The sequence below is a fragment of the Tyto alba genome, unplaced genomic scaffold (genome assembly GCF_018691265.1).
Source record: "Tyto alba isolate M040663 unplaced genomic scaffold, T.alba_DEE_v4.0 Super-Scaffold_1, whole genome shotgun sequence".
Lineage (NCBI taxonomy): Eukaryota > Metazoa > Chordata > Aves > Strigiformes > Tytonidae > Tyto > Tyto alba.
The window spans coordinates 31,214,070-31,239,850 of NW_024881261.1; the positions used below are offsets into that span (position 1 = coordinate 31,214,070).

The 25,781-nt window shown below is 35.7% G+C and overlaps 1 protein-coding gene and 1 long non-coding RNA gene across 17 annotated transcripts in view; one reads left to right on the forward strand and one right to left on the reverse strand.

Annotated features, from left to right (window-relative positions):
- The window catches only part of LOC116961882, a 75,082-nt gene that overhangs the window by 27,641 nt on the left and 21,660 nt on the right, over positions 1-25,781 (forward strand). For 3 of the 6 annotated variants that reach the window (XR_004407192.2, XR_006165557.1, XR_006165558.1), the window contains exons 3-6: positions 2,336-2,420; positions 10,128-10,199; positions 12,666-12,824; positions 14,578-14,726. This is a non-coding gene — a long non-coding RNA (uncharacterized LOC116961882). The remainder of the gene's footprint in view (positions 1-2,335; positions 2,421-10,127; positions 10,200-12,665; positions 12,825-14,577; positions 14,727-25,781) is intronic. The other 3 variants (XR_004407196.2, XR_004407191.2, XR_004407194.2) reach the window with 2 other exon arrangements.
- The window catches only part of LDB3 (LIM domain binding 3), a 127,418-nt gene that overhangs the window by 17,955 nt on the left and 83,682 nt on the right, over positions 1-25,781 (reverse strand). For 3 of the 11 annotated variants that reach the window (XM_042794838.1, XM_032994103.2, XM_042795280.1), the window contains 5 exons: positions 14,798-14,833; positions 8,393-8,557; positions 6,638-6,745; positions 4,102-4,149; positions 612-739 (listed from right to left, as the gene is read on the reverse strand). In XM_042794838.1, coding sequence (XP_042650772.1) covers positions 612-739; positions 4,102-4,149; positions 6,638-6,745; positions 8,393-8,557; positions 14,798-14,833 — 485 coding nt within the window. Of the gene's footprint in view, positions 1-611; positions 740-3,754; positions 4,150-6,637; positions 6,746-8,392; positions 8,558-14,797; positions 14,834-25,781 lie in introns of those variants that run through there. The other 8 variants (XM_032994106.2, XM_032994104.2, XM_032994111.2 and 5 more) reach the window with 8 other exon arrangements.

Here is a 25,781-nt window from a genome sequence, read left to right on the forward strand (position 1 = left end):
AGAGAATTTAAGTAACATCAAGGAGCATATTTTCCACATGAATGAAAAATCAAATATATTCCGTCAGTAACTACATCTGTGGGAAATGGAAGCATAGCATTATGAAGTACTTTAATAGGTCATTCTGTATTTCAAATATAAGCCTGAGTTTGAGAAGTTCAATATATGGCCTTATCTATTTTGCAAATATATCCTACTCAAGTTACTTTCACCTATTTTATCTTCTTCCCGAGTTGTGCATTCCTAAGCTATTTTATCAACTCTGAAGTGCCACTGGGCTCCTAACTGGGTGCACTGGGTCATTTTAAAAATGTATTTTGAAAAATCAGGCTATATATTTTTTATGACAGACTTTCCCCTTGCTTTTATTCTTCTTCCTCCATTTGTTCCACATTTTCATGCCAAAACAGAATACAAGTACAATAGTCCTTGATCTTCAGATAATCTGAAGCAAAACTATCAACTAGCAGCATTTAGTTCCATGTATATAAATCCTTCCTGGTATGCATGTGTCCAATTGCAAATTGTGGATTCTTTGCATTTTCTTTTTCCAAAAGAAATGCATGTGCATTTCTGTTCTGAATCCTTTCAGTACTTTGAAGTCACCTTACCTGGCTGGTAGACAGAGGGCTTTATGCTGGCAGTAGTAACAACTCTCAGTTTTGATGTAGCAGAAGAAGCAGGACTTTCACTGTAGCTTCCAGCAACTGGCATTGGTGTATATGACTGGCTTGTGTTTCTAAAAGCAAAATTAAGGTATGAGAAACTTCATAAACAGCAAAAGTTACTGATTATGAAAAAACAGATCTGGCAGCTTCCAAAGCACTCCAAGAGGAACTGTCCTTGAGACCTACGGAGAGAATACTGAGAGATTCATTAGTCTTTATCATTGCTAAGAAAGGCTTGGACAATTCTTTGGAAAGGAAAATTTGACAAATAAGGATTTTAAATAATGCCAAGTTGCTCTTGTTGTCACAGAAAATAGCTTACTGAAGGAATATGACAGAACTATTAAAGGAACTCTCAGTTTCACAAGGGATCAGACCTCAGCAACATGCATACAAAGTTTGGGTTTTCTGTCCCTCTACAAACAAGCAGGCCTGCTCTTCAATGAGGGATATCTCACTGACTAAAACAGATATAGGCTCAGCTGAATTACTACTACTGCAAATACTAACTACTGTTTACAAGCATTGTACTATTTTCAAAAAGATTGTAGGAACCTCTAAAAAACATTTCTGAAACTAACTTTTTTCCCTATTTAGACTAAAACCACCATTTACGTTAATTTTTCTAATGTTCAGATTCACCTAACCCAAAAGCATGTGATATGCAATATTATGATGCAATTCCTGCATTCCTAGAATAACAACATTTGCTCAGGATTCCAAACATCAATAAGCAATACTTTTTCTCTATTTTATGGCTTAGGTAGTGATTCTCAGTTTGATTGTAGTAGCACATGGAAATACATGCCTCTTCTATTTGCCTGTTACTTAGGATGATTCTATTTGTAGTGACTTTGCTTCACAGGTCACTAAAAGAGCATTACAAACAAGGCAATTGAGAGAATAAGAAGTACAAGGAAGGGAAGCAACATACACCAAGATGTGGTCAGTAATAAAAACCATTCATTATCAAACACCATTATTTCTCATCCTGAAAACATAGTTTTACTTTCTTTTTTCCCTTCTGTTTCAACACCTGTATGAACCAGATCCCTGTCCCTTTATGATGACAGTATAGGAGTTATTTCCACAGTGGCTTGTCTATAGGAAAGCATTTGTCAGCATAAGAAAAGAAGCATCCAGCTTTGCCAGACCATTGGTCCATCCTGAGTTGTACTTTTTTTAACAGTGGAAATAGATGCCCTCTGGAGAGAACACTGTATAATTTTTACATATGGCAAACCCAGCAAATTCCTTCCACTACAGGTAAAAAACATTCTGACAAATGTAAACTCTTGACTTTTAATTTTGAACAAAATAAACCTATCCTCACAACATAGCTTTTTGCTACTCTGACAGTCCTTATAGTATAGATCTATTTTGCATAGCTGCTTCAGGCTAATATATTTTGTCTATTTAGTTGGACCTGGAAGCATAGCTATTGCTGCAATGAATATACCTAATTATTTCTGTGCCTAGTCTAGGGCTTCACTATACCGTGAACAGGACTCTCCAAGATAAACTATTTTAATGGGTTTGTATTCACTGTAAATTCTGTTGTAAACTGTGATGTGATTCTGTAACTGCCAAAGCTGTTCTAAGCACAGTAAGACTTTTTACTTTCCATTCTTACCATCTACTTCCTGTTGATACCTCCTCATCTGCAGTGCATAAGAACACACCGTACTGGTGGTCACTGGACAGAGGATCATTGCTCCTACCATAGCACAAACAGCAAGATGTGTGCTTCAGGTATGCAGGCTTCACATACAGCTTTCAAAATGCCTTTAGCTAAACACACACTATCAAAAGACTTTTACTTGCTTTAAAATCTACTATTCAAGGTAAACTAGACAGAAAACCAGTAAACCATACTTACCTTTACAGGATCAGTGATCAGTATTTACATTGTGGATTAAAAGATTTTAAATCATATGCCATACAGCCTTAATCTGAAAATGGCATACACTCAGGAAAGTCTACTCCCAGATTTGTAGGTCCATTGGTAGATAGACTAATTTGAAGCTCTCTTAATACACAAAATACATACAGAAGTTCTGAGACAGATAGTGATACTTAGACTGTCATGAAGAAAAATGGTTATTCAAAATTCAAGTGTTTCCCCAAGTTAATAGCATAGTAAAACTATGCCACTAGATTTCTTTGTGTATTCAGGGAAATGAAGTTGAAAAAATAAAAAACAACAAACACACACATACACAAAAACATGTATTCATAGTACCAAAATAATTGCAAAATTAAAAGAAGTAAACTACTGAACTCCTTTACAAGTGTGATGCATATTAAATACAGTAAGGAAGATAAAAAGGCTTATCAAAGAGAAATAAAGTGTTACACTATATCATTAAGGGTTTTAGTGAAGTTAAAAGATTTATCAGAATTTCTGCTGAAGAAAAGGGAATAGCGTGTGATGAAAGAAAGAGAAAGAAAGAAAAAGAAAGAAAGAGAGAAAGAGAGAGAGGAAGAAAGCAAGCAAGCAAGCAAGCAAGCAAGAGCAAGAAAGCAAGAAAGCAAGAAAGCAAGAAAGCAAGGAAGAAAGCAAGCAAGAAAGAAAGCAAGAAAGCAAGAAAGCAAGAAAGCAAGCAAGTAAGCAAGAAAGCAAGAAAGAAAGCAAGAAAGGAAGAAAGAAAGCAAGAAAGGAAGAAAGAAAGGAAGAAAGAAAGCAAGAAAGGAAGAAAGAAAGCAAGCAAGAAAGCAAGCAAGCAAGAAAGGAAAGAAAGGAAAGGAAGAAAGAAAGAAAGAAAGAAAGAAAGAAAGAAAGAAAGAAAGAAAGAAAGAAAGAAAGAAAGAAAGAAAGAAAGAAAGAAAGAAAGAAAGAAAGAAGAAAGAAAGAAAGAAAGAAAGAAGAAAGGAAGAAAGGAAGAAAGGAAGAAAGGAAGAAAGGAAGAAAGGAAGAAAGGAAGAAAGGAAGAAAGAAAGAAAGAAAGAAAGAAAGAAAGAAAGAAAGAAAGAAAGAAAGAAAGAAAGAAAGAAAGAAAGAAAGAAAGAAAGAAAGAAAGAAAGAAAGAAAGAAAGAAAGAAAGAAAGAAAGAAAGAAAGAAAGAAAGAAAGAAAGAAAGAAAGAAAGAAAGAAAGAAAGAAAGAAAGAAAGAAAGAAAGAAAGAAAGAAAGAAAATCAATAAATAAAAAGATATCCCAAGGATCAAAGATGCTTTAAGGGAACAGGAAGCAATGGCATCTCAAAAAGCAGTGAGAGCACCCTTACTGAATTCATCTGCAGCAGCCAATGGCATGTGATAGGCAGCAAATTAAATACTGGCTCTGAAAACTATTAGTTGTCAGAAAAAGAAAGAGTAAATATTTCTAAGCAGATCACTTTTATGTTAACACTTCACTGGATGCCTATTAGCAGCAATAAACTGGTTTGTTAAGTGCTTTTAAGGTAGAGTAGCTGCACAAAACATTTTTATACCTCTTCTTTGACTGGTAGTTGATGGAGGTGGAAGAATGCCGGTTGAAACTAAAATGAGACAAAAATTGTATTTGAAAAAAATATACCAAGAAAACTGGGATATTTTGTCCTACAGTGAATTTCTTTATGAATAAGAGGTGCTCTTAAGTGCTAAAGTAAACAGCATGTACATATTTATAATCATGTAAGATCAGCGTTACATTGCATTTTGCTTATCTTCTTTAAGCCAGGAATCACAGTGAAACATGAATATTGGTAGTATAAATAAATGAGCTGAGTATATTGCTCCATAAGTCACTCTCAGTTTTGCTTGTTCTTTATTTGTGGAATTCTAATTCAACCACTGGACTGTTAGCTTTGACATTCACCATTTATTTGTATTAGCACAGATAAATAAGTATGAGTTTCTTTTTGCCAGTGTCATAAGCTTAAATTGCATCAAGTCTTAAAAGCAAATCTTGAATGAACTAAAGTCCAAAGATCGGCTAAGTTTCCTACTTTATGAGGCAGCTAGGGCAAACCCACAGAAAGGAAGTCCACAGACAGGCTGGAAGTAGTTGAAGCAACAACATCAAGCCATCATGTTCAACTTCTTCCTTGCAATACCATTCCACTGTTCATTTACTAAACAGAATTTTAGGTAGACAGGTACATTTCTTTTTATTGGAGAAACAGCATCATTTCAGAACATAAATGATTCATTTATGTGAATACAGAAAGTACTTAAAAGTCTGCACAACGTGTGATCTGAGAAACAAGAAGATTCAGAACGAACACAGCTCCCGTCTAAACGCAGAGCAGTGCAGGGCTACATGGCATTGATCACAGCCCACATTTGCCAGAACGACCAGAAGCCTATCATATGCCAGTTATTTTCCTAGCTTCTGGAGAGTTTTGCTTCCCTTCACCACACAGTGCTTGTATTAAAATCCTAGGATCACAGAAGCTACACCTTCCTTTGAGAATCATAATGGTAACTCCATCATTTCTCCTGGGTTTGTATTCCCAGTATACTGTCTCACTGGTTGCCCTGCTTTTACCCTCCAGATGGAAGAACCAATTGCATAAAGAGCTTAGTAGCTTATTTAAAACACTCCAGCTATGCTTCTTCTTTGTAAGTAAGATCATAAGTGAAAAAGTAAGATAACATTGCAGATTTAAAAGTAAGAGTAACACAATCAGTTAAGGATTAATGACTTCAAATATTCCTCTTTAGGAAGATTATAAAGATTTTACTCATGTTAGGTGTTAGCATATGGCCTTGCTCACAAAAGAAAAATCACTGTAGAACTGCATCTACCAAAGTTTAAAATCAGATTTAAATAATTGAGGACATTGATCAAGAAATCCTCCTGCATTTTCTCGGTGGACCATTTTAAGGTATCTAGAAGGAAAAAAACCTCAACAAACACAGGAACAATGGTGGTAAAATCTCAGCCTCATTCTACCTGGGCATGTTTTACAGGACAGGATAGTACTGTAACTAAGGTCATCCATATTTTATTTTGAACTAAAATTATACAAAATGCTGCTATGCTCCACTGGTATATGTCAAGCTGAAACCGGATTCTTAAGTCTATATTTTGGCATGTTAATGCATTGCATTTCTAAATTAAAACTATCAGATGCTTAAAAATTTTAATTATATATTAATCTAGAAGCCAGTTTTAGTCCCTCATGTTTGAATACACTAGCTATAACACATGACAGTTTTTAAAGCAGACGTGGAAGTAGTGCACAAAGATAAAGAACCTGTTTCAGCTGCAATACAGCCCTCCAAAACCAAACAAACTGAGCCTGCTTCTCGTATCTGATTATGAGGGAACCAATTTTTCATAGGTCCTACAAGTTTCTGATTTGCCTTTATGTCCCAAGGCTTGCTGAATTACTGAACTTCCAAGGGAGGTATTAGCTAAGACAATAATATTTGCCTGCTGATAACAGCTTGATGCGTATGTCAGCATGATACCTGTGATCTTAGATCTTTGACTTAAATAATTGCCAGGTACAAGCCATAGGTTTCAGTAGTCTGATTAAAGCATTGCTTTCAGAAATGGACAGTTGTTTTTAATAGATTCATAGAACCTTTCAGGTTGGAAGACATCTCAGGAGGTCTCTCATCTAACCTCCTACCCAAAGCAAGGCCAGCTCTGAGGTTAGACCAGGTTGCTCAATGTTTTATCTAGTGGTGTCATGAAAACCTTCAAGAATGGAGCTGCATGGCCTCCCCAGACAAGCCGCTCCCTTTCTAAGGGGCAGGAAAGGGTAAAATGGTAAAACCAGCACAAACCAACCAAAATGCCTTTGTTCCAAAAGGATCTTTTGGTCACATATCCTAACTAAAGCTTGTAAAATCCAAGCTCAGTTTTAACGTGAAAGATAAGCAAGAAGGCTATTTTTTTTAAACACATCATGCTTTCCAACAGTCGCTGCGAAGCTGATCTCTTAAGAAGCTGAAAACCTTAAATTGGAGAGAGTAACATAGAATAAAAACAAATGAAGTTAAAAGAAAAAGAAGAGAGCTTTACAGATATACCTAGACTGAGACGAGATAGCAGATGAAATAGTGGAAGCTGCTAATGACATGTTCTTGGACCCATGGAAAGGCTTAGTCTGTGAAAGAGAGCTGGGGGCTGCAAGCACTCTGCAGAAGACACAGTAAAAGCATGAAAGCATGTACAAAATAATTTAACAAGGACAAAAACAGTGATCAGAATCAAGCTTTGTCGGAGTTCAGATACAGGAGGCCTGCTGCATAGTTACCAGGAACACGTGTTCTGTAGCATACATCTGCAGATTTACAGAATAGCACAACCAAGCACAATCCTACAGAACACAAGACAAAATGCACACATTATATAAAAAACTTAACACTAGAGTCTATTGATAACTAAGAAAGACAGTATTTCAGGACAGGACATTATCAATGATACATACATGTTTTCATCTGCAAGATCTGAAGATGTTTGAGTCTAAGTTCAAGCTAAATGTTTTAATATGCAAGCAGTACCAGACAAAAGATTCTCCTACACACATGTCATTGACATGATTGGTTTAGTAGGGGCATTTATTTTTGAAGCATACATTAGATAATCCATTTTCTTCATGTTACAATTTAAACAGAGGGATAAAAATTATTTAAACCATATAATTACTTCATATGAATGTGCCTTACAGCACAGTTCTGAATAACAGAATAATACCTTATTCAAATCTCCTTTGCTGGCTGAATGATTGATTTTCTTGCACTGGAATAAAACCACTGGAGTCCGATAGGTCACGGTTAGGTAAAAACTGACTAAAGTGAGAAACTAAGCAGTTGGTATACATAAGTAATTGAAGTCAAGTAGTAAAAACGAAACAAGAAGCAGAGCTAAGAGAACATTTCCAATTCCATGTACGTAAAACTAAGATATGACAGACTACACCTTATATCTCAATTATTTAAAGTAGTTTATGTTACCGGAAGTGTGTTTTTCCTTGGATTTTTAAAGCATGCTGAAATATACATCTTTTAGGAATATTCATGTAGCAAAAACCAAAGATAAAAGAATGACATACACTAAAAGAATTCACTCTTACTATCTTCCAAGATTACTGTGACAGCAGTATAAATCCCATGTGTTTCTTCACAGCTGTCTGACAGCTTTTAATATACAACTGTAACTCCTATTGTACTACAAGTGTTATGAATGCATACCTCCTTGAAACTCACTTTAGCTCTATAGCTAAAACTCATTACAGAAAAGAGAGTAGATGTATCTAATTGAAATTAATTGACTTAATACTGTACAGAGCAAGTCAGTCATCAAATGTGTGGTTTTACTGAAATATTGCTCATTGTCCACCATGTTCTACTGGTACCTGCTATGATATGGTAAACTCAATCATGTGAGTAAATGACATTTTCTAATCTTCCCATTCATGTCATACTGCAGAAACACTATTAAAAGAACCTTCATTCAACCACTGTAACTATTAGGAGGAGTTGTTTTGGTTTTATTACAAGTGGTGAAAAAACATTTCTAGTTTTAACCCTAGATTTGCTTTCTGAAAATGTAAGCTATAATGTAGACTGAAAGCTACATTATTTAGGGCGGTTTTATTCTGCACATTCTTTGCAAACACGAACAACGTACTTCAAAATAAGAAAACCCACCGAAATATATAAAAGTATATAAAATAGGTTACAGCTTTTACATACTCCATTCTTAAGTTAAGAATGTGTATGCAGCATTTCCAGAGCCACACAGGGGTGTATTTGTGAAAGGACAAAGCAATGAAGCATTACCTTTGGAAGGAGGATGAGAAAGACTCTTGCACTACTGAGGTGGTTGCTGGTGGTGTCATCAGACTGGCTGTATTTTGAGCAGCAGTAGCAGGCTGATGTGCTGAAGCATGTGGTGCAGGAGCAGAGGCAGAGCTGGTAGACACCGGAGCATGCTCGACAGGGGTACTAATTAGAGTTAAATTAAATAAAACAAGAAGCATCTTATGAAGGTACATATTTAAATGTAGAGCATAAAACCTACTATGTTTGAACCTGAAGCTGCAAACATAGTAGTAGGCTGTGTTACTGAGGGAAAAGCACAATTATGCGAAGAAAAAAAGACATTTGTTAGGCCTTTTTGGATGTGCATTAAGACTGTAATGCAGTTTTGGTCCTGCATGACTGAAATTTATCCCAGGGTTTTGCAGCACTTAAGTCCTGCTCCCACTGAAGCCAGTGGTAGGAAACACAGCGTGCAGTACTTAACTGGTTGCAAAGAGCCTGTCACAAACTCTTAGAGCTCACATAAATTTCACCCAATAGTTACTCCTGAAGCAGAAGTTTATGTTAATAGTAAACTTTTTAATTAGCTGAAGAAAAGCAATTTAAAGGATATTGTCATAGCCCTGTGTCAGCAGGTTTCCTGCAAGTTCTGGTAGTCTAGACATCCAGTCAGCAGAGTTTTGTGTTGGGTTTAATCAGTTTTGTACAATATAGGTAGTGGAAAGACGTTTAAAAGGAGTCCATTCGTCTCTGACTCAAATTTACCTTACATTACACTGGCTAACCCATCAAACAATAAGATGCTTTTTTACACATAGAACAGAATGCAAAACACAAGGGAAAAATATAGCATAAAATTTTACTGTACAAGTTTTACAGCCACTTGGGTGATAAGCATGAGTTGTTATCCCAGCGGCCCTCTTGTACTACTGTGGCACAGAAAACATGGAGGAGAGAAATATTAATGTTTAATTAATTTTCACTTTGTTGGATTGCAAAATAGATTATTTGAAATGAACAATAATAATAAAAATTAGTCTCATATCCTGTGGGCATTTTAGTGACCTACTGAACTACTAGTGTCTTTCACCACCTGCTACCAGAGCACCCAGTGCTCATTAACATATTTCAGCCTTGCAGTCTCACTCAGATTTGGAAAGTATTACTTGTCTCTTACAGATAGACAAATGGGGCAAAGTTCTCTATTAGCTGTGCAAGATAGTTTAGTCAAAGCCATCCACTGCTAAGAAATGAACCAATCTTTTGGGAGGTTCAGTTTATCGTCTTCCACTAGCTCTTACATCAAATGAAAAAAAAATAGTAAGAAGAATCCTTAAGTGGACTCACAAGATTCAAGTTCTTTGCTGACTGTTACAAAAGAATAATAATATGTACATTCATTATTCACTTGTCGATAAACCTAAAAAAAAATCACTAGGTTATTTAAAATTAAAAGGTGTTGGGGGAGGAAAGGAGAAACAAGAAAAGACAAAAGCTTTATTTTGTTTTTAGGCAGACTTTACTGTGGATTTTATTAATTATTATCCACAGAACAAATAAGTCACTGAAAAATAACTAATTACAATTTGATTTTTCAGATTATTATACTATTTTGGGGCACAAACTTCAGTGGTAATATAAGCATATTTTCCCCAGGCATAAGGGACATTTTTCTTGATGCCATATTATGTGCTGTAGATTAATTTTCTTCAGTAGTTAACCTAATACTTTTTTTTGTTGTTGTTTTAATCAGAGCATTACTGTACATGGCATAGGAGGCATATAAGAACATAATGCATATCCTTTTACTTCTTTGACCTAACTCGTAAGTATATTGCCACATCTCTAGGTTCTTACAATTGACTCCTATCAAGGTAATGGAATTTGGTGATTCTCTCGTGCAGCATGCAAAGAATGCTCAAAATATTATTTCTGGAGCAAGTACCTTTCTGGAGTAAATATCAAATAACAAAAAAAAGCTTACAGTACCATGACTGTTTTTCAGAAAAACCTTAGCACTCAAACATTCTTTCTCACAGCTTTTTTTACTATGCAAACTTGCCATTGTGCAAATATTTTCTGTCTTTCGGCCATTCTATCTGATGGTTTCTTTTGCTTCTCTCAGAAGCATCGATTCAACAAGTTATATTCCTCAGGACCTCAAATAAGTGCTTGGCACTTCCAAATACGTGACACCCCTTGCTCTTCAAGGGACTGTCCCATTCCTCCTGTCCTCCTCCTCTTCTCCACCTTCTTGTATGGTGTAGTAGTCCAAATGATGATGTTTTATTTCAGCCGAATATTTTACTGTTTGATTAGCTGAAATGGAAGTGTGGTTGTTATGCCCACCACTTTCAAAGCTGATTGCAACCCATGACAACAGCAGAACATCAGTATTTTCTCCCTCAGGAGTTTTATCTGCAATTCTATACAGAACAAGCGAGCTCCTGAAAATACTCATCCTGACCGCAACTCTGGTTTTCAAACCATTACGACAAAAGTTTTGCAAAAGCTTGTCCATCACAATATGCATTTGAAATTTAGATAATTTTTCCATCTTGATGCATTTGCATTACGGAGTAAATTCTTCCACTTAGTTAATACAGCATCAATTACACAGACTAGGTAGCAGAGTAGCTATATATTATATGACAGCTGTGGATCACAGGATAATCTGTTACCAGGTTTTAATAGTTGCAGGATTTTTTTCACCCTGTGCAACAGTGGGTAGTGGAATTGTCACATTAAAAAGTGTTGAGTCAAAATCTAGTACTTGCATATCTTTGATTTGGCAAATAGTAAGGGACTGAAACTATATTGCACATAAAAATGGAACTTAATATATATTGTAAAACCAAATACGAACTAGGATTTCACCTATTTTGTCTTTCTATTTTCACTGGCATGAAAGGGATTTATACAGATTTCAAAAGAATCAAGACTTCATACCTTGAATAGAAGAAAACAGTGAAGTTACTTAATTGTTGTAACGATCTCCGAAATGTTAACCAAAACACATACTCAGTGATATATATTTAAAAGAAAGGAAAAAAAAAATAAATAAAGAATATGTGTGGACATGGACCTGTGTGGAGACAGATTTGAACTGGACAAACATATAAATAAAATAAATGCAAACATACTGGAATACCTTATAAAATTTAAAAGAAATACAAACACATTTTATCTTGCATGCTGTTTGTAATAATTCTTTTTAGGTGATTAAAATGTTAGGGGCTTGATCACCTTCCTGCAGGGTAGAATATATTACTAACAGAAAAAGGAATTGGAATAAATATAAAATGAAGTAGATCTAACCCCCAAATCAGGGTGATCTGGTTACATAAATTATATGCAGTTGGTAACTAACATTTTTAGTTTAACCACTATAAATTTTAAATCATTTTATTTAGATATTGAAATAAAATAACTTCTTTTTTCTCAAGACTGCCTCCTTTTTAGATTTTCAAAATGATACTATTTTATGTTAGTTCTTCAGGTGCAGAAGAATTTTAAGAACTGATAAATGTGAATCCTGCTTCATAAAATAGATCATCTACTATAACAGCTTCATTATTACATACGTTACAGAGTTTTTTGGTTTGGTGGTGTTTTTGGTTTGTTTTTTTTTTTTTTTTAATACTGCCATTCTGTACACTTTTAATCTTTACAGTATTTTGTATTTTAAGGAAAATCAAAGGAAATGGATGTTCTCAAACATCTCCATATTTCTGGTAACAAATAAACATAAAATACACAATGTGAGTAAGTTATGTGGATGAAAACAAATACGCATATCTCTTCTCAGCTGATTTTCAGTCATGAAAAGGAACACAGATCAGTAGAGGTTAAGAAGGTAATAATGGTTAACAACCATAATGAGAAACACAGCAACAAATGCACTCTAACATTGAAAAAAAAAGTGCAGATTGCACATCTTTCTCTCAGTAGAGTCCTAAGTTCCGAGACTTCCTGTCCAAATAACAATCGAGTGGATTATTAAAGCAGTACTTGGTCTCCTCTATGTAATGCATGATGTTATTTTTGTTTCAAATCCTCCATAAGATCTCTTATAAAGAATTGAAAATATAGGGAACAAAAATAAAAATTAATAGGCAAAAATGATCTCTTATTGTAGCATTTGTAGAAAAAAGCACTGAAAGTGTTCAGAGAAAGACATAATGTGGAAGAGTTTTGCATTTGAATATGGGAGTGTTTGTAGAAATACAGTGAATAACAGTGCTGTTTCTCTGCAGGAGGTGCTTAATGACTGTTTGTCTCTATATTGTAGGTGCGATCCTTAAGATTTCCACTTAAAATGTAAAACCCACGTGAACTGGAAGTTGCTGGAATTTGTAGAACTTAGACAACTGCCTTTTAGGCAACGGGCATTTCTGTCTGAAGGAGTTAGAGGTTGTTATTACCAAACCATTCCAAAGCTCCAAGCCAGGTCAGTTATAGAGTTACATGTCACAGTGTACCTTTGATTACTGGATGAAGTAAGAGGGACTTTCTGGCCAGTACTGGTGAAACTGGCCTCCCTCTGACTTGGACCCGCTCCAAGCCTCACAGACCCCTTGGAGGCCACTGGCTTAGCATTGTCAGTGTTGGCATCTGTGGTGCATGATTTAGGAGGATGCCAAATACTTGAGGTCACATACTGTGGCACATGCGTAGTAGCTGTAGGCCTGGGTAACAAAGATTATAAGGGGATTTGTAAATGAGGTATTTATTATCACATCACCAATTTCCTAGGCAATAGCAGGTATTTGAGGGAGAGACAGAGTTCCAGCCACAGAAGAAGGTGGTGGTTTAATAGAAAAAGGTTTGTTCCACTTTTTAATTTTCAGAGATACATGTGCTTATTGTCTACCATATCAAATAAAGCAGCATTTTTGAATGCTAATACCTGGCCCTTTAAGACAGCAGTTATTATTTCTATGGAGTACAGCCTTCAGAAAACAAACAAACAAATAAAAAAACCCAAACAAAAACTAAGACACAGAAGTGCTGAACCTCATAACTGAAAAGTCAAGTTAAGTCTAGGCTTAATAATGAAGGCTTTCTTTTTCTGTCTTTTCTTTTTCCTGGAAGATTTATATCATAAACATACACATACAGTGTCCTCTTTTTGTATCCCCAAATTCTTTATACCACATGAGATCACCATGATATTGCAGATGAAGTCATGACAAATCTTGATAGTTTATTAGTTTATTACCACTTAAGACCAGGAAAGGCTTTAAGAATTAAAAAAGGTACCTTGTGTTAAGTCTGGAAGCTGTATTGCTAGAAATATCAAAATAAGACATACAGCAGAGCTGTGATGATAATGGAGGTGGAGAAAAGCTATGGTATGACAAACCATGCAAGACTAAGGCAATGTAGTATGACACTAACACCAGTCATACATCAGAAATTGTTCCTGGTAAAATAAAATAATTACTAAATAAATAAAAAATCAGTGGAGCAGCTGCTTAGTCCTGCAGATGATTTTACACAAATGAAACTGCTAGTGAAATGCTAACTTGTTGCTTGCTTTTTCAATTTGATTTACATACTGTTGTTATACAGGAATCTAGGGGTTTATTCATTCTTTTGACATAATTAATTTAAAAATAAAAATAAATTTTCTTTACTGTTCCAAGTGCCAGTTGCCATTGCTTATGTCATTAGTAATGATAATGTTTGCACTTAGATTTTAACTCTATGCAACTTTTGTTCAAATGTGAGCAGTCTTATAAAAAACAAAAAAAAGTGGTTTATGCAGGAATCAAGACAGAGGAAAGCAGTGAGACAGAATTCTTTTAATGACAAACTAATATGAGGCATTTGTTTACTCCATTAAACAACTGGTCACTCAGGAAGTACCTGTTTTTCAGTGCTTATGTGTTTTAGTGTATAAACTAATAGAAAACAATACATTTCTATATGTAACTGCAAAATGTGCTGAAATACTTTGGGAGAAAACTTTAAAATGAAAGAACTTACTGAGATACTATGTGTTGAACCTCATAAATCAAGATACACATGAATCTGATATATAAATGTTCTAAAATACCAAGAAGATAATCTTATTTAGATTTTGAAAACATTTTGAGCAATCTAGGCTAAGTTTAAAATGGAAATTATTCTTAAAACTCCATCATAAACTGACAATACTCCATTTCAAGAACATTTGATAAAAGCTTCTTATTTTTCAGGTTGATAAATTCTGAGAAACATGATCCCTGCCTGCCTCATCTCACAGAGCTTTTTGAAGTCTACATAAGAAAAAAAATGCCTACAAACCCACTTAGCTGAAACCTCTACATTCACCATCTGCTCAGTGTAGAATTTTCATGATTTTGAGGTAAGAACAATATGGGGAAAGTGGAGGTAAACTGTGAATAGGAGGTAAGCCAAACACACAGCAAACATTACCTGTTTTCTGATGCTGCAGCAACATTTTCCTTGTCTCTGTGAAAGGAGGGGATACAGTATGAATAAAGTAAATGCAACTAGCAGTGGTGGCAAAAAAAAACCAAACCAAAACAAACAAAAAAACCCAAACCAAAACAAAGAAACAAAAAAAACAACAAACAAACAAACAAAAATCCCCCCAAAACAAAATAGGGAGAAAGAAGATGGGTTGAGGAGCAATGTTTGGTTGCAAAAAGCATCCTAGAGTGGTTGCTCATAAATATAGTTGTGAGAAACCTCTTCAGCTCTCCAAGTGAAACCCACCAAATATGTAAGCTTACTATATACTTCTCAGTTGCAAACAACTGTGTTTCAGTATTAAAGTAAAATGAAGGAAAATTAACAGTTACAAATTAGTCATTGTATGTATGTCTATAATTTCAGGCATAGTTTTGACTTCAGTAAGTTCCCTCTTAAAAGAAAATGTCAAGAATATTCCAGTGGAACATAATCTGATACCACCTCCGAGGAGTAAAAATAATCAGACTTGGGCAGTCCTCAAGGATCCAGTATTTTGAAGTGATAAGCAGTTAAATGGTTAACAAAGACTCATACAAGATGGATTATATATGTCTGGCATCACTTGAAAAATTTTCTGTCTGACTCAAGTAAGTTCTAGCTGTCTTGATTGAAGTCAGATTAGAAACAAGTGAAATCATTCCTTTATTGAGGTGAGTCAGCCTCAGTTTCAGTGATAGAGAATTAGGCTGTTATTTTGTAAACACACATACATGCTTACAAAAATAACTGATCAGTTTAAGTGCAAACAATTGTGTATCTGTAAGAAGTTAAGACATAGGTATTTTCATACAGAATAGAGTCCTTTAGCCTTAGATTCCTGAGTTTGAAATTCAATTCAGTAAAGTAATCGAGATAGTCTCAATATTTAGCAATTTAGTGGATGGTTGTGTCCTTTCCTATTTAAGGAATCGTGCTGGAATTTCAACATATTTAAAGTTGAAATATGTCAAATGAGGACATTTTTCTTAACTGGGAGCTAAAATTACAAAACACTAAGCAAATGTCTCTGTTTACCCAACTGAATCTTCTTTCTGAAATGTCCTTTGAAAAAAAGGAATACATGTATTTACTTATGTGGATTTGTTGGGCTCCAATCATTATCTTACATTACATTGGAAGGCTATTCTTAATACTTTCCACATTATTAGTACTATTTCATAAATTTGCCTCTGTGTTTATGTATGAACATGTATGTAGATATGTACAGTCACATACTCTTTCCTTAGTTTAGCTCCAATAAAGTTACAAAAAAACAGTCCAGCTCACATCAGCAAAGGTTTGGGCATAGGTGTTCTCTACCAATTTTTAAAACCTCTAACTAAAATGTAACCCCTAAAATATATGATTTGAAGCCAGATTTTCAAACCCAGAAGTAGATCTGAAATGCCCCTCAGATGTGGCTTATGACTAAGAATCTTATTATGGCCTGTCTTGAAAGTACATACCCCAGTAAGATCAACTGGTTCACCACTCTAAAGCAATGAGAAACCAAACACTATCTTTATGGTAACCAAGCTGTGAGTTCACTGGGACGTCAGGTATAGGAAAGCCAGGATGAAACAAGGTAGAGGAGGATGGATTAGAAACTGTGCCTGTGGGGCAGAAGTGTCAGTATACCAAGAGCCATAATCATGCGAGAATGTTAAAAAACACAGTCAAGCCTGAAAAGAATAAAGCATTGTTTATTGCCCGTGTTACCAAATATTCTATGAGGAGTTACAGGAAGGACCAAAAGGCAGGCAGATGGGGTCAGGCAGAAGCAGTGTTAGGCCTCTGTTGTTACTATTAATCTGATCCAAACTTTTTTGCTCCGCTAGCTATGGCTATGCTAACAAATTCAGAAAAACGTCACTTGACTTTGAGGTCAGGATTTCATGGAAGCTTTTTCCATGAATGTGCAAGTATAGGAAAATGTTCAGTGACAATGGCAGGGGAGTTGTGAAGGTTAAAGAGAGAGAAGTATAGTAAACATACTTCCACAGAATAAAGCAAAGGAAAAGGCAAAGAGTAAAGGGAAAGATGAGCTCAAAGGCACACAGTACTTCTTCATGATTTTGCTTCCAGGAACCATTTCTCTTCCCAGTCAACAGGAGTAATTCCTGTTTGGCTGACAGTGAGAAAGGCTCAAGATCAGATGCATCTCTTATTGGCAATATTTGCATTGTGAGGAACAGACTGTTGGACTGTCAGCCCTTACAGTCAAATATATCTTGCTAACTAAATGCAGAACTAATTTTACTTTTTAGTTAAATACATCCCTGGGGCAGGCTCAGTGAAGTTGATACCTTCACAACATGGAAGAATTTGGATCAGAATATTATGAGCAGTTTGTCTCTGTGGCTACACAGGCTGCTCAAATAACTGACAGTAGTGGATAGTAGTTTTGTGCTACTGGGGAAGATTTAATATTAATGGATTTTTTTGTCTGCAGCCTCTTTAGTTCTCAGTTTAAATGGCTTTTGATAGAAGGACCTTAGTCAATGACTGTTCTGAGACAACAGTGCAACTCCCACAGATTTTATTAAATATTGGACATATATCTCACACAAGATTTATTTATGCAATATACTACCTTCCCAATTATACAGTATATTATACAATGGAAATTATGAAATGTTTTCTTCCCATAAAAATAAGCTACATTATATGGTCATAAAGACAGAGTGAATGAAATAATAGAAATAGTGTTTCCCTCCCACACACTAGCAAGAATTATAATAGTCTGAGTAAAATTAATTTGCAAGCCAAGCTCATGTGTGCTACTGGATCCTAAAAAGAGCCTGAGGAAGCTTCAGAGAGTTTCCAGTAAATGAGTTGGTCGAATCTGAACTGTATGTACTGGACACTGGTATACTTTCCCATTCTATTTTATTTTTGGAAACCAAATGTAAAAGATTCCCAAACAAACATGTACATTTAACAGGCGACCTGAGATGTGAAGCTTGTGCGCCTTCCATATACCTTCTCCTTAGAGAATAATGGATTTAGACTCTCTCTCTAGAGAGTTCTCTCTTGAGAGTCTCTCTCTGTTCTGTTAAAATGTTGTAGAGACAGAATCATTTAATCTGCAATGAAGATCTGATGCCATAAGGAACATTAAACATCCTGAGAGAACTCATGGTCCTTCACCTCTTCTTTGTCTTTCTGTACTGAACCAATAAATGAATAGTAGATTTGATTTTTTTCTCTGTATTCTAATGGAACAAGACTATTTTTCTCATTTTACAAATGAGGAACTAAAACTCAATAGAGTTGCTCATGGTCAAAAAGAAGGTCCACAGCAGGGCAAAGAACTGAAATAAGTTCTCCTGAACCCCAACTAAGTATTTAAAATATCAGCTCACCCTCTTTAATAAGAGATTACGGATTTTTAAATTAATATTACTATTCAGTTTATCAATATTTTCCTGTATTGATCATCCAATAGTCTTCTATAGAACCTGACAGACACATACTGGCCTTTTTTTCAGGAAATAAAATAGTTAAGACTTACAAATTATTAGGGTCTATATCTAGTGAAATTAAAAATTCTGTTTTTCTAGTAGTATATTGTGGATTTGCAGGACTTGTCCTTATTAGATTTACAGCTTTCATCCTAACATGTACTAATATTTACATAAACATAATTGCCTACAAATGAAGTTTCCTTTTAAGAGGTCAAAGTCACAAAATAGTTTTAAAAGAAAATCTTTTAGGGTGTCTGGGAGTGAAGTTGTGTGAAAGCTATTTCATAATTGCCTTTCAAACACTTATGTCTCAAAGGCATGAGATACTGACAAGGTTGGAAACTGGACACTGAGCTAGATTAACTGCTGTTCTGATCCAGTGAGGCTATTTCTACCTTTCTGTGGTTGCAGCTGAGAATTTTTCGATGGTCAGATGAATATAAAAAGATTGTTTGTCTATTTTTTCCTCAAGGTATATTTTTGTTATCTTAACAAAGACACCATAAGACACACAAAGAAATCATAGGGAGTTAATTGGAGAGGACAGAAGACAACTATCATGCTGGTTTAGTTGAAACTTTAGCTTGGGATCAGAAAAAAGTGGTAGAAGAGCTAGTCTCTCTTTTTCAGCCACTGTAGTTAAGAATGTGAGCAGCCCACGCCAGAATGATTGCAATATATCCTACTAGGATGTCTGCTTTCCAAAACAGGGAAATACATTTCTCCCAGAAGGTGTCCTAGTTTGTGCAGACAGTGCCACGGAATAGGAAAAGCATTCTCATATATTCAGTGGAAGAACAAACAACCAGCAGCTCATTCTCAACAAGTAGTATGGAACTCAATCAAAGCAGCTCACTAAAATCAAAGCAAACACCTCCTATGGATGCATTTTAGTGGCATCTAATGGTATGCTGTTCTATTTAACAGTCAAATAATAAATGCAGCTGGAAACACAGCAGCATTGGTGTTGGTGAAAGTTAAGATAACTCTTGGTTTACATAGTGATATTTGGCATGCAAGTATATGTACTCCAATTTATCTGATTGGCAAACACAACACCTTAGTAAGAACAAAGACTGCAAAATTCTGAGTATGCAGAGCAATTTGAGCTGGGGTATATTTCAGATAATTATTCCCTATCTTGGCCTTAAGCGTGCAGTTGGATTTATCTGACTGGTTCCCTCTAGCTTTTTATAGCCCCACTGGTAATGCGCAGATATCTGCCACCAGGCACCAGAACACAGGCTTGGGGCTTTCCGTTTGTATTTGTGACCATTACAGACAAAGCCAATGCACAAGTTTAGGTATTGTACGCCAGGAAATGACTCCCCTTTCACGGAAGTGTTCTTTCTCATTGTGACTTCACTTCTCTCCAGGGAAGCTGAGAAAAGAACAAGAACCCACAGATCTCAAATAGAGCCGGTAGTTTTTTAGAGCTACTTTTTAGTTTCTGTACGTTGATGATAAGAAAATTAATACATTCTCTACACGGTGTTATCCTAAGTTTGAAGCTGCATCTGAAATACACTAATGTGTCTTTTCTATTCAGTTCTGAACCAAAAAAGTAAGCGGTATGAATGAAAGCAGTTGTAATTCCTTCAGAACGTGGATTATATTTTATTTCATAAATTCTCTTAAGGGTTTTCTTACCTTCCCTCTCTCTCATTTGTAATCATATAACATTCTGGGTCAACTACAACAAATGCTTATGTGGAAATGAACTATTAGGAAGTTATTAGTATTTAGGGTAATTTTGCTGACATTAATGCAATTTAGAAGCAGAATAAAAGGAAGCAGTGCCAGTGCCGTGCTAGCAGCCAGTTCTCCAGCTCACCCTAAACAAAGCTCTGTGAGCCAGTCTGATGATCCACAGACCACAACTGACTATCTCTGGGTTACACATGCTTGTTGGAAAGCCTGCTACATGCCAGAACTGCTTCTTCCTTTTGGACTGAAGGCAATGCAAGGGAGCAGTCAGGGAGAAAGGGAGCATTGTGCACTGGTATCTTGGTTAGCCATCTACACTGGTGGAAGGATGTGTGTGAGAATCTTAAGGGTTGCACAGTAGGAATGAAAGGGATGTTAGTTTCTGCCCATGCAAAAGTTAAGTGCCAGACAGGAACATGCAGCAGACTGAGATTGTAAAGACAAGATGTTAAATATAGGTCAGTACACACACACCCACCCACAAAATTGAATCTTGAGCTTCCACAAGCTCTCTTAGCTTCTGCATTACTTTCTCTATGAACTGTTTTGAGAAAAGCTTCATGGTATTTGCTAATTTCATTTGGAGGCCTCACTCCTTCAATTTTAAGTGAGCACATTCAAGTGGACACACCGTGCCTTATGGTCACCATCTTTGATCTATTGGTTCTACTGAGAACTGGCTTTAAAACAAAGAATTTATGATCTCGAAACTAATTTTTCCCCACAGAACATACAGGAGTATTTTGGGGAAGACAGACATAATATTTGATCAATTTTCCCTCCTGTTTTCACTCAGAATTCCAGAGACAATCGAGTTATTTTGCTATTCCTACATTTTTTGTCACTCTTTAGGTACTAAAAGGTAAGTGGGGATCAGAATGTATTAAACTGATATGCTTATTATTCTTTATTGCACTTCTGTTCCATAAGTAGGAAAGCTACCCATAGAAGTCTGCTTTATTTCATGGGCTGTTATGGAAAAAGAAGGTGTATCTTTCAAAAGGATTTTGGTAATCTGATTAGCGTATAGGTAGGGAGTTTTTGGCAACTGGGCAGGTAAGAAGTGCTAATCATGGGAAATTCTGGCAAACAAAGGAAGGGAATCTAGGTGCCTTAGCTTGTCCTGGTGGTGTCAGATGGCTTTGATAAGCAGCAGTAGAACAAAGAATGTTATTATGCTCAAGAGCGACTTTTAGTGAATTCATTTTTGTGTATATTGCAGAAAGCTTGTTTGTTTATCAGTTAGACTTTAATCAAGTCATTATCTGGTACTACCATGTACCATACCAAAATTCCAGCTTTTTGATTTTGCAAACTAAGATTTGTGCCAGTATCCGCGTGTTTTCTGATACGTGTAATGATAGTCCCAGTCACTAAAAGCTATGGTAGACACTGCTAAAGAAGCTACAAAATTAACTTAGTCCCTATGGGAACCTGAGTGCACAAGTGAAAAATTGGTGCCACCTCTTCTGCCCCTGAAGGAGGCTTCAGACAGCTCTGTGATACACAAGAGTTGGACTTTTCAAAATTGATGAAGTAGTCCCTAAAATAGCTGTTCCTTGCTACTGAAGATATGCTCCATACAGTTGTGCAGAATGAGAGAGAAACCACAATGAAGAGAAAGAGGCCTCTGTATTTATTACATAGCAAAAACTTACTCCCCTGCCCATGCAGGCATGCGTGGAAAGAGGGAGGCAAGAGAAGGAGCCACAGAACATTTTTTCATCTGTAATTTTTTCATGCATGAAAGGAAGAGAGGTCAAGTTCTCATGCCTGCTTTCCTAAAGTCACACTCTAGCCACGTCCCATCAACACACACTGCATGCAGTCAGTATTCCTGCTGCAAACTAAGCACCGTAGGAGGTGAGGAGGACACCACTTGAGTAGAAGGCAAGGCAGCAGTATTCAGAAAACAGGTTAGTTTAGATCAAACGGTCTTACACCACAGCAGAATATGAGCATTTCCCTGTGTCATAACCAGACAAGCAGATTTACCTGGAAGGCCTTTTGGTTTTGATTTCCTACTGGCATCAGCTTTGCTGTATCTTCATTAAATGCTTATAACACTATGCTTTACTGGCAATATTGGGAAGGGCAGGGGGTTAATATCACTATCCACATCCTGCATTTTAGTCTATTTTTGGCACAAAGGCTATTTAGAAGACAGTATTGTCACCAACCATTGTCCTCTGCTCAGCAGAACAGTCACGGTTCAAAATGTATTCAGCGTGGGACAGATACACCTGCTTATCATCAGTGCTGTTTTAAAGAATTACATCACTCGTTGAGTCCTCACTCAGGAACCTATTTTAGGCCTCACTGTCACTAACTGAGACTAATTTTCCTAGGCAAAACACCAGACTTCTGCAAATGGTCAAGAAACACAGCAAGATGGGGCTGGTCAGTCAGAAGCAATATACAGTGAGACAAGCCTGGACAGTAAAACTAGGGCGTAACCAGGCCAGACTCGACTTTTTGATAGAACAAAGTTAGTGGTTTCTTACATCTGTTAATGATTTCTTATCAGGCCTAAATCTGTTACAGTCTCTAGAAATGAGATGTAGTAGAATGACAAATCCAGCCCAATTTCTCCACCTTGCTGAAAAGTCTGCCTCCTACTCAGGAGGAAAAAACAAGGCCTCTTAATAGTTATATATATATATTAAAAAAAAAAAAATTACAACATTCATTTTCTGGGCTTGAAGATCACCATGGCAACATAAAGGCAAATTTTTTGAGGAGCAAGAGTTAAGGAAATAATAGTCTAAATATAAACAAGAAACTGGATAGAAAAATTTGACTGACAGTTTAATTAACAAAGCCCATCACTTGAGAGATTTCTTGAGAGGGACTGGACTAAGCAGTAGAAATATGCTGTAGTAAACTATCTTGCCTTGGGAGTTAGTGACAGCACCTTCACAAAAGGTCTTTATCGTTGCAGAAGTTACCAACTATTGAAGATTTTTTCTATTACTTTTTTTCCTGTAATTACATAAAGAATTTAAATTCTGAAAGCTTGGAGAGTGTTTAGATTCTGTTTTGTATCCTTCAGGAAAAAGGATTATAACTATTTCTCTATCTGATTAAATGGTTTATATGCACCAAATTTTTATCATTAAATCCACTGAAGCAGAGCTAAGGAGAAGGGGCTCCTTAATTACATCTGCATTAATTTCATATCTGATCAAAGTATGTTTTTCTGATCATTGAAAAATACCTTTTAAAATAACATTAAGTGTAAATATTGAGATACAATCTATACATTTTCTTTTCCATTACTAGTACATGCACTAGGACTATTTGAAACAAATCGTACCTGTATTATGTTCATAAAACATTAGGGATACACAATTCCTACTTAAGTGAAAACACTATTATTACTTATTCAGAAAAACATTTAATTTTTTTGCAAATTAGAACTAGAAGATTTTTTACTTAGGTTCATTTGATGTTTATGAAAAAAAGTAAATTGTCTAGTGATATTTTAAATTCTATCAACATTTCCCATATGTAAATACAAGTCACCCACTCTGAACCAATGTTTGATCTTAGCAACATTCAGAAAAAATTAAAATGTTGCTCTTATTTCATGCAGTTATGCTGATTTTCCACAGGCACTAATAAGATGGTATCGTCAGAATCTGTTTGCGTTCCCATAAGGAAAATATAAATGAATGTTGTGTATTAAATGGCATGCTTACTGAATTGCTATGGTACTGATCTAAGAAAAGTGCAATGCATTTAAAAAGGAACTAGTGCTTCTATACTCTTGAATAATACTCAAAAATTACTATTTTTTAAAAAAAGTATGATACCTATGTTTTTATTTTTTCTTTAAACACTCAGGCATTTGGCTGATTCATGCAAAATCCTCCATGAACAGTAGCTTTTCCTTCCTTCTATAACACAGAAAAAACAATGGGAGTTTGAATTAACTTTGTTCTTGTATGAACTGCTGATACAAATTCCAGGTGTTTGGAAGCAACAAAAAGTGTAAGAGTTTCAATCTCACGCGCTAATCTCTTTGATCAGAATTACTGCTATAAGATAAAGGTACCTAATCCACAGTTTATAGAAGTTAATGAAAAAGAAAAAAAAATATTATTGAGGGCTGTAGGCAGGGCTGCAACAGAGTCAACCTTCCGTTGCAGAGACCAGTGTTTTTTCACCAGAAACTTTTGCTTCAAGCACTACTAAGGACTCCTAAAGATAAGGTCGAGAGCTTTCCACAGAAATCATAAACAGTTTAATTTAGTTGCATTTTTTGTTTCAGTTAATGAGCAGAGCATAAACTAGAAAGGGAAGTGGCACTGCTCTCAGTGTACTTGAAACAGAAAAGAGAAATATTTGGGGGCCTTTGGTATAGGTTGCCACATCTTGACTAACACAGCTTAAAAGCAAAGCACTGTTGTAGTGTTGCAACAAAAAGATCCCATTCGAAGCACCAACGATGTCTCAAGTGCCTTTGCCATGGACAGAAATTAGTAATTATTGCCAGAGAACCCATATTATTCAAATGGAAATGCTGAATGATATTATCAGTAGGTTGTCATCTAACATTTATTAATTATGCTTTGTTTTCATTTACACCTAATACAGTATTTTAAAATTTCTGTTGTTCTTTCAACTGCGTTGTCAGGTTTATTCTAATTCAGACATCTTAAAGGTCAGTAAGAATTATAGGTAATAGGGGAAAGCTTTTTGCCCAGGTTTTCTATTGCGGAAAGAAAAGTTCTCCTTTCAATAATCAGTTGAAGCAGTTATTGTTTTAAAACAGAATAAAGTACTGTGTAAAACAAGCACATAATTATTTTAGTTTTAAAACCTTTTATTTTCGATAAAGCATGCTTCTATATACAGAAAAAAAAAAGTGGGTCAAAGCAAGAGCAATACAGAATGGGCAACACATACCTTAAAACATACATATTCCTTAAAACTTACAAGATGCTTTTAAAAACTTTAGTGCACCAGTAGTACTATATATTCTTCTTACTCCTAAATCACCTCTAGCAAAATTTTATTTCCTCACAGATCCTGAGCAACCACAGCTATCTCTAGCTTTCATATAATGACAAATTCAGGTTTCCAACAGAAAACTTACAGCAACTGTTCAGCAAATGACTTCTACCAGTATAATATATTGAAGAAATAACTTCACATTGCTAATATCTTATTTCAAACAGCATTATTCAACTATGCAAACTAAGCGTGTTGTACATTTAGCAAAGTCTAGACCAGGCTCAGTCAGTTTTCCTTTTCATCTTCCTTTCTCCTACTTAATTATCTTTACAGCAGTAAAACTCATTAAAAGTCTCATTCCTCTTCCTCCTACAGAAATACTATCAATAACTTCCCTCCCATTTTCTTCTAGAATGAAATTCAAGAGAGTACAATAGTGATGATTACCTGTATACTGAAGTTACATTTGAGCTAGTAAAGGACAAAAGCTAATCTACTTCATAACGAAGAACATGAACCAGGTTGTAACGTTGTTTTTACTTTTGGTGACAGTGGATGGACAACAGGCTAACAAGAGGAATCTAGAAAAGACAGGCACCCGGAGAGAGGCCCTAGCAGTAACTCTTCCCTCTGTGTGTGACACTCTTAGGCTCTATATCAGGACAGCAGTTGTTTTTTTACTGTAATTCTCTGTCTCGTGTATTTGCCTGCTAAATGTGGGCTTTTAACTTTTAACATTAAGGATTTGCGCTGATAGGCCATGATGCCAGTTGCGCAATTTGGCAAAACGTGGGCTGTTACGTTCCGTTTCA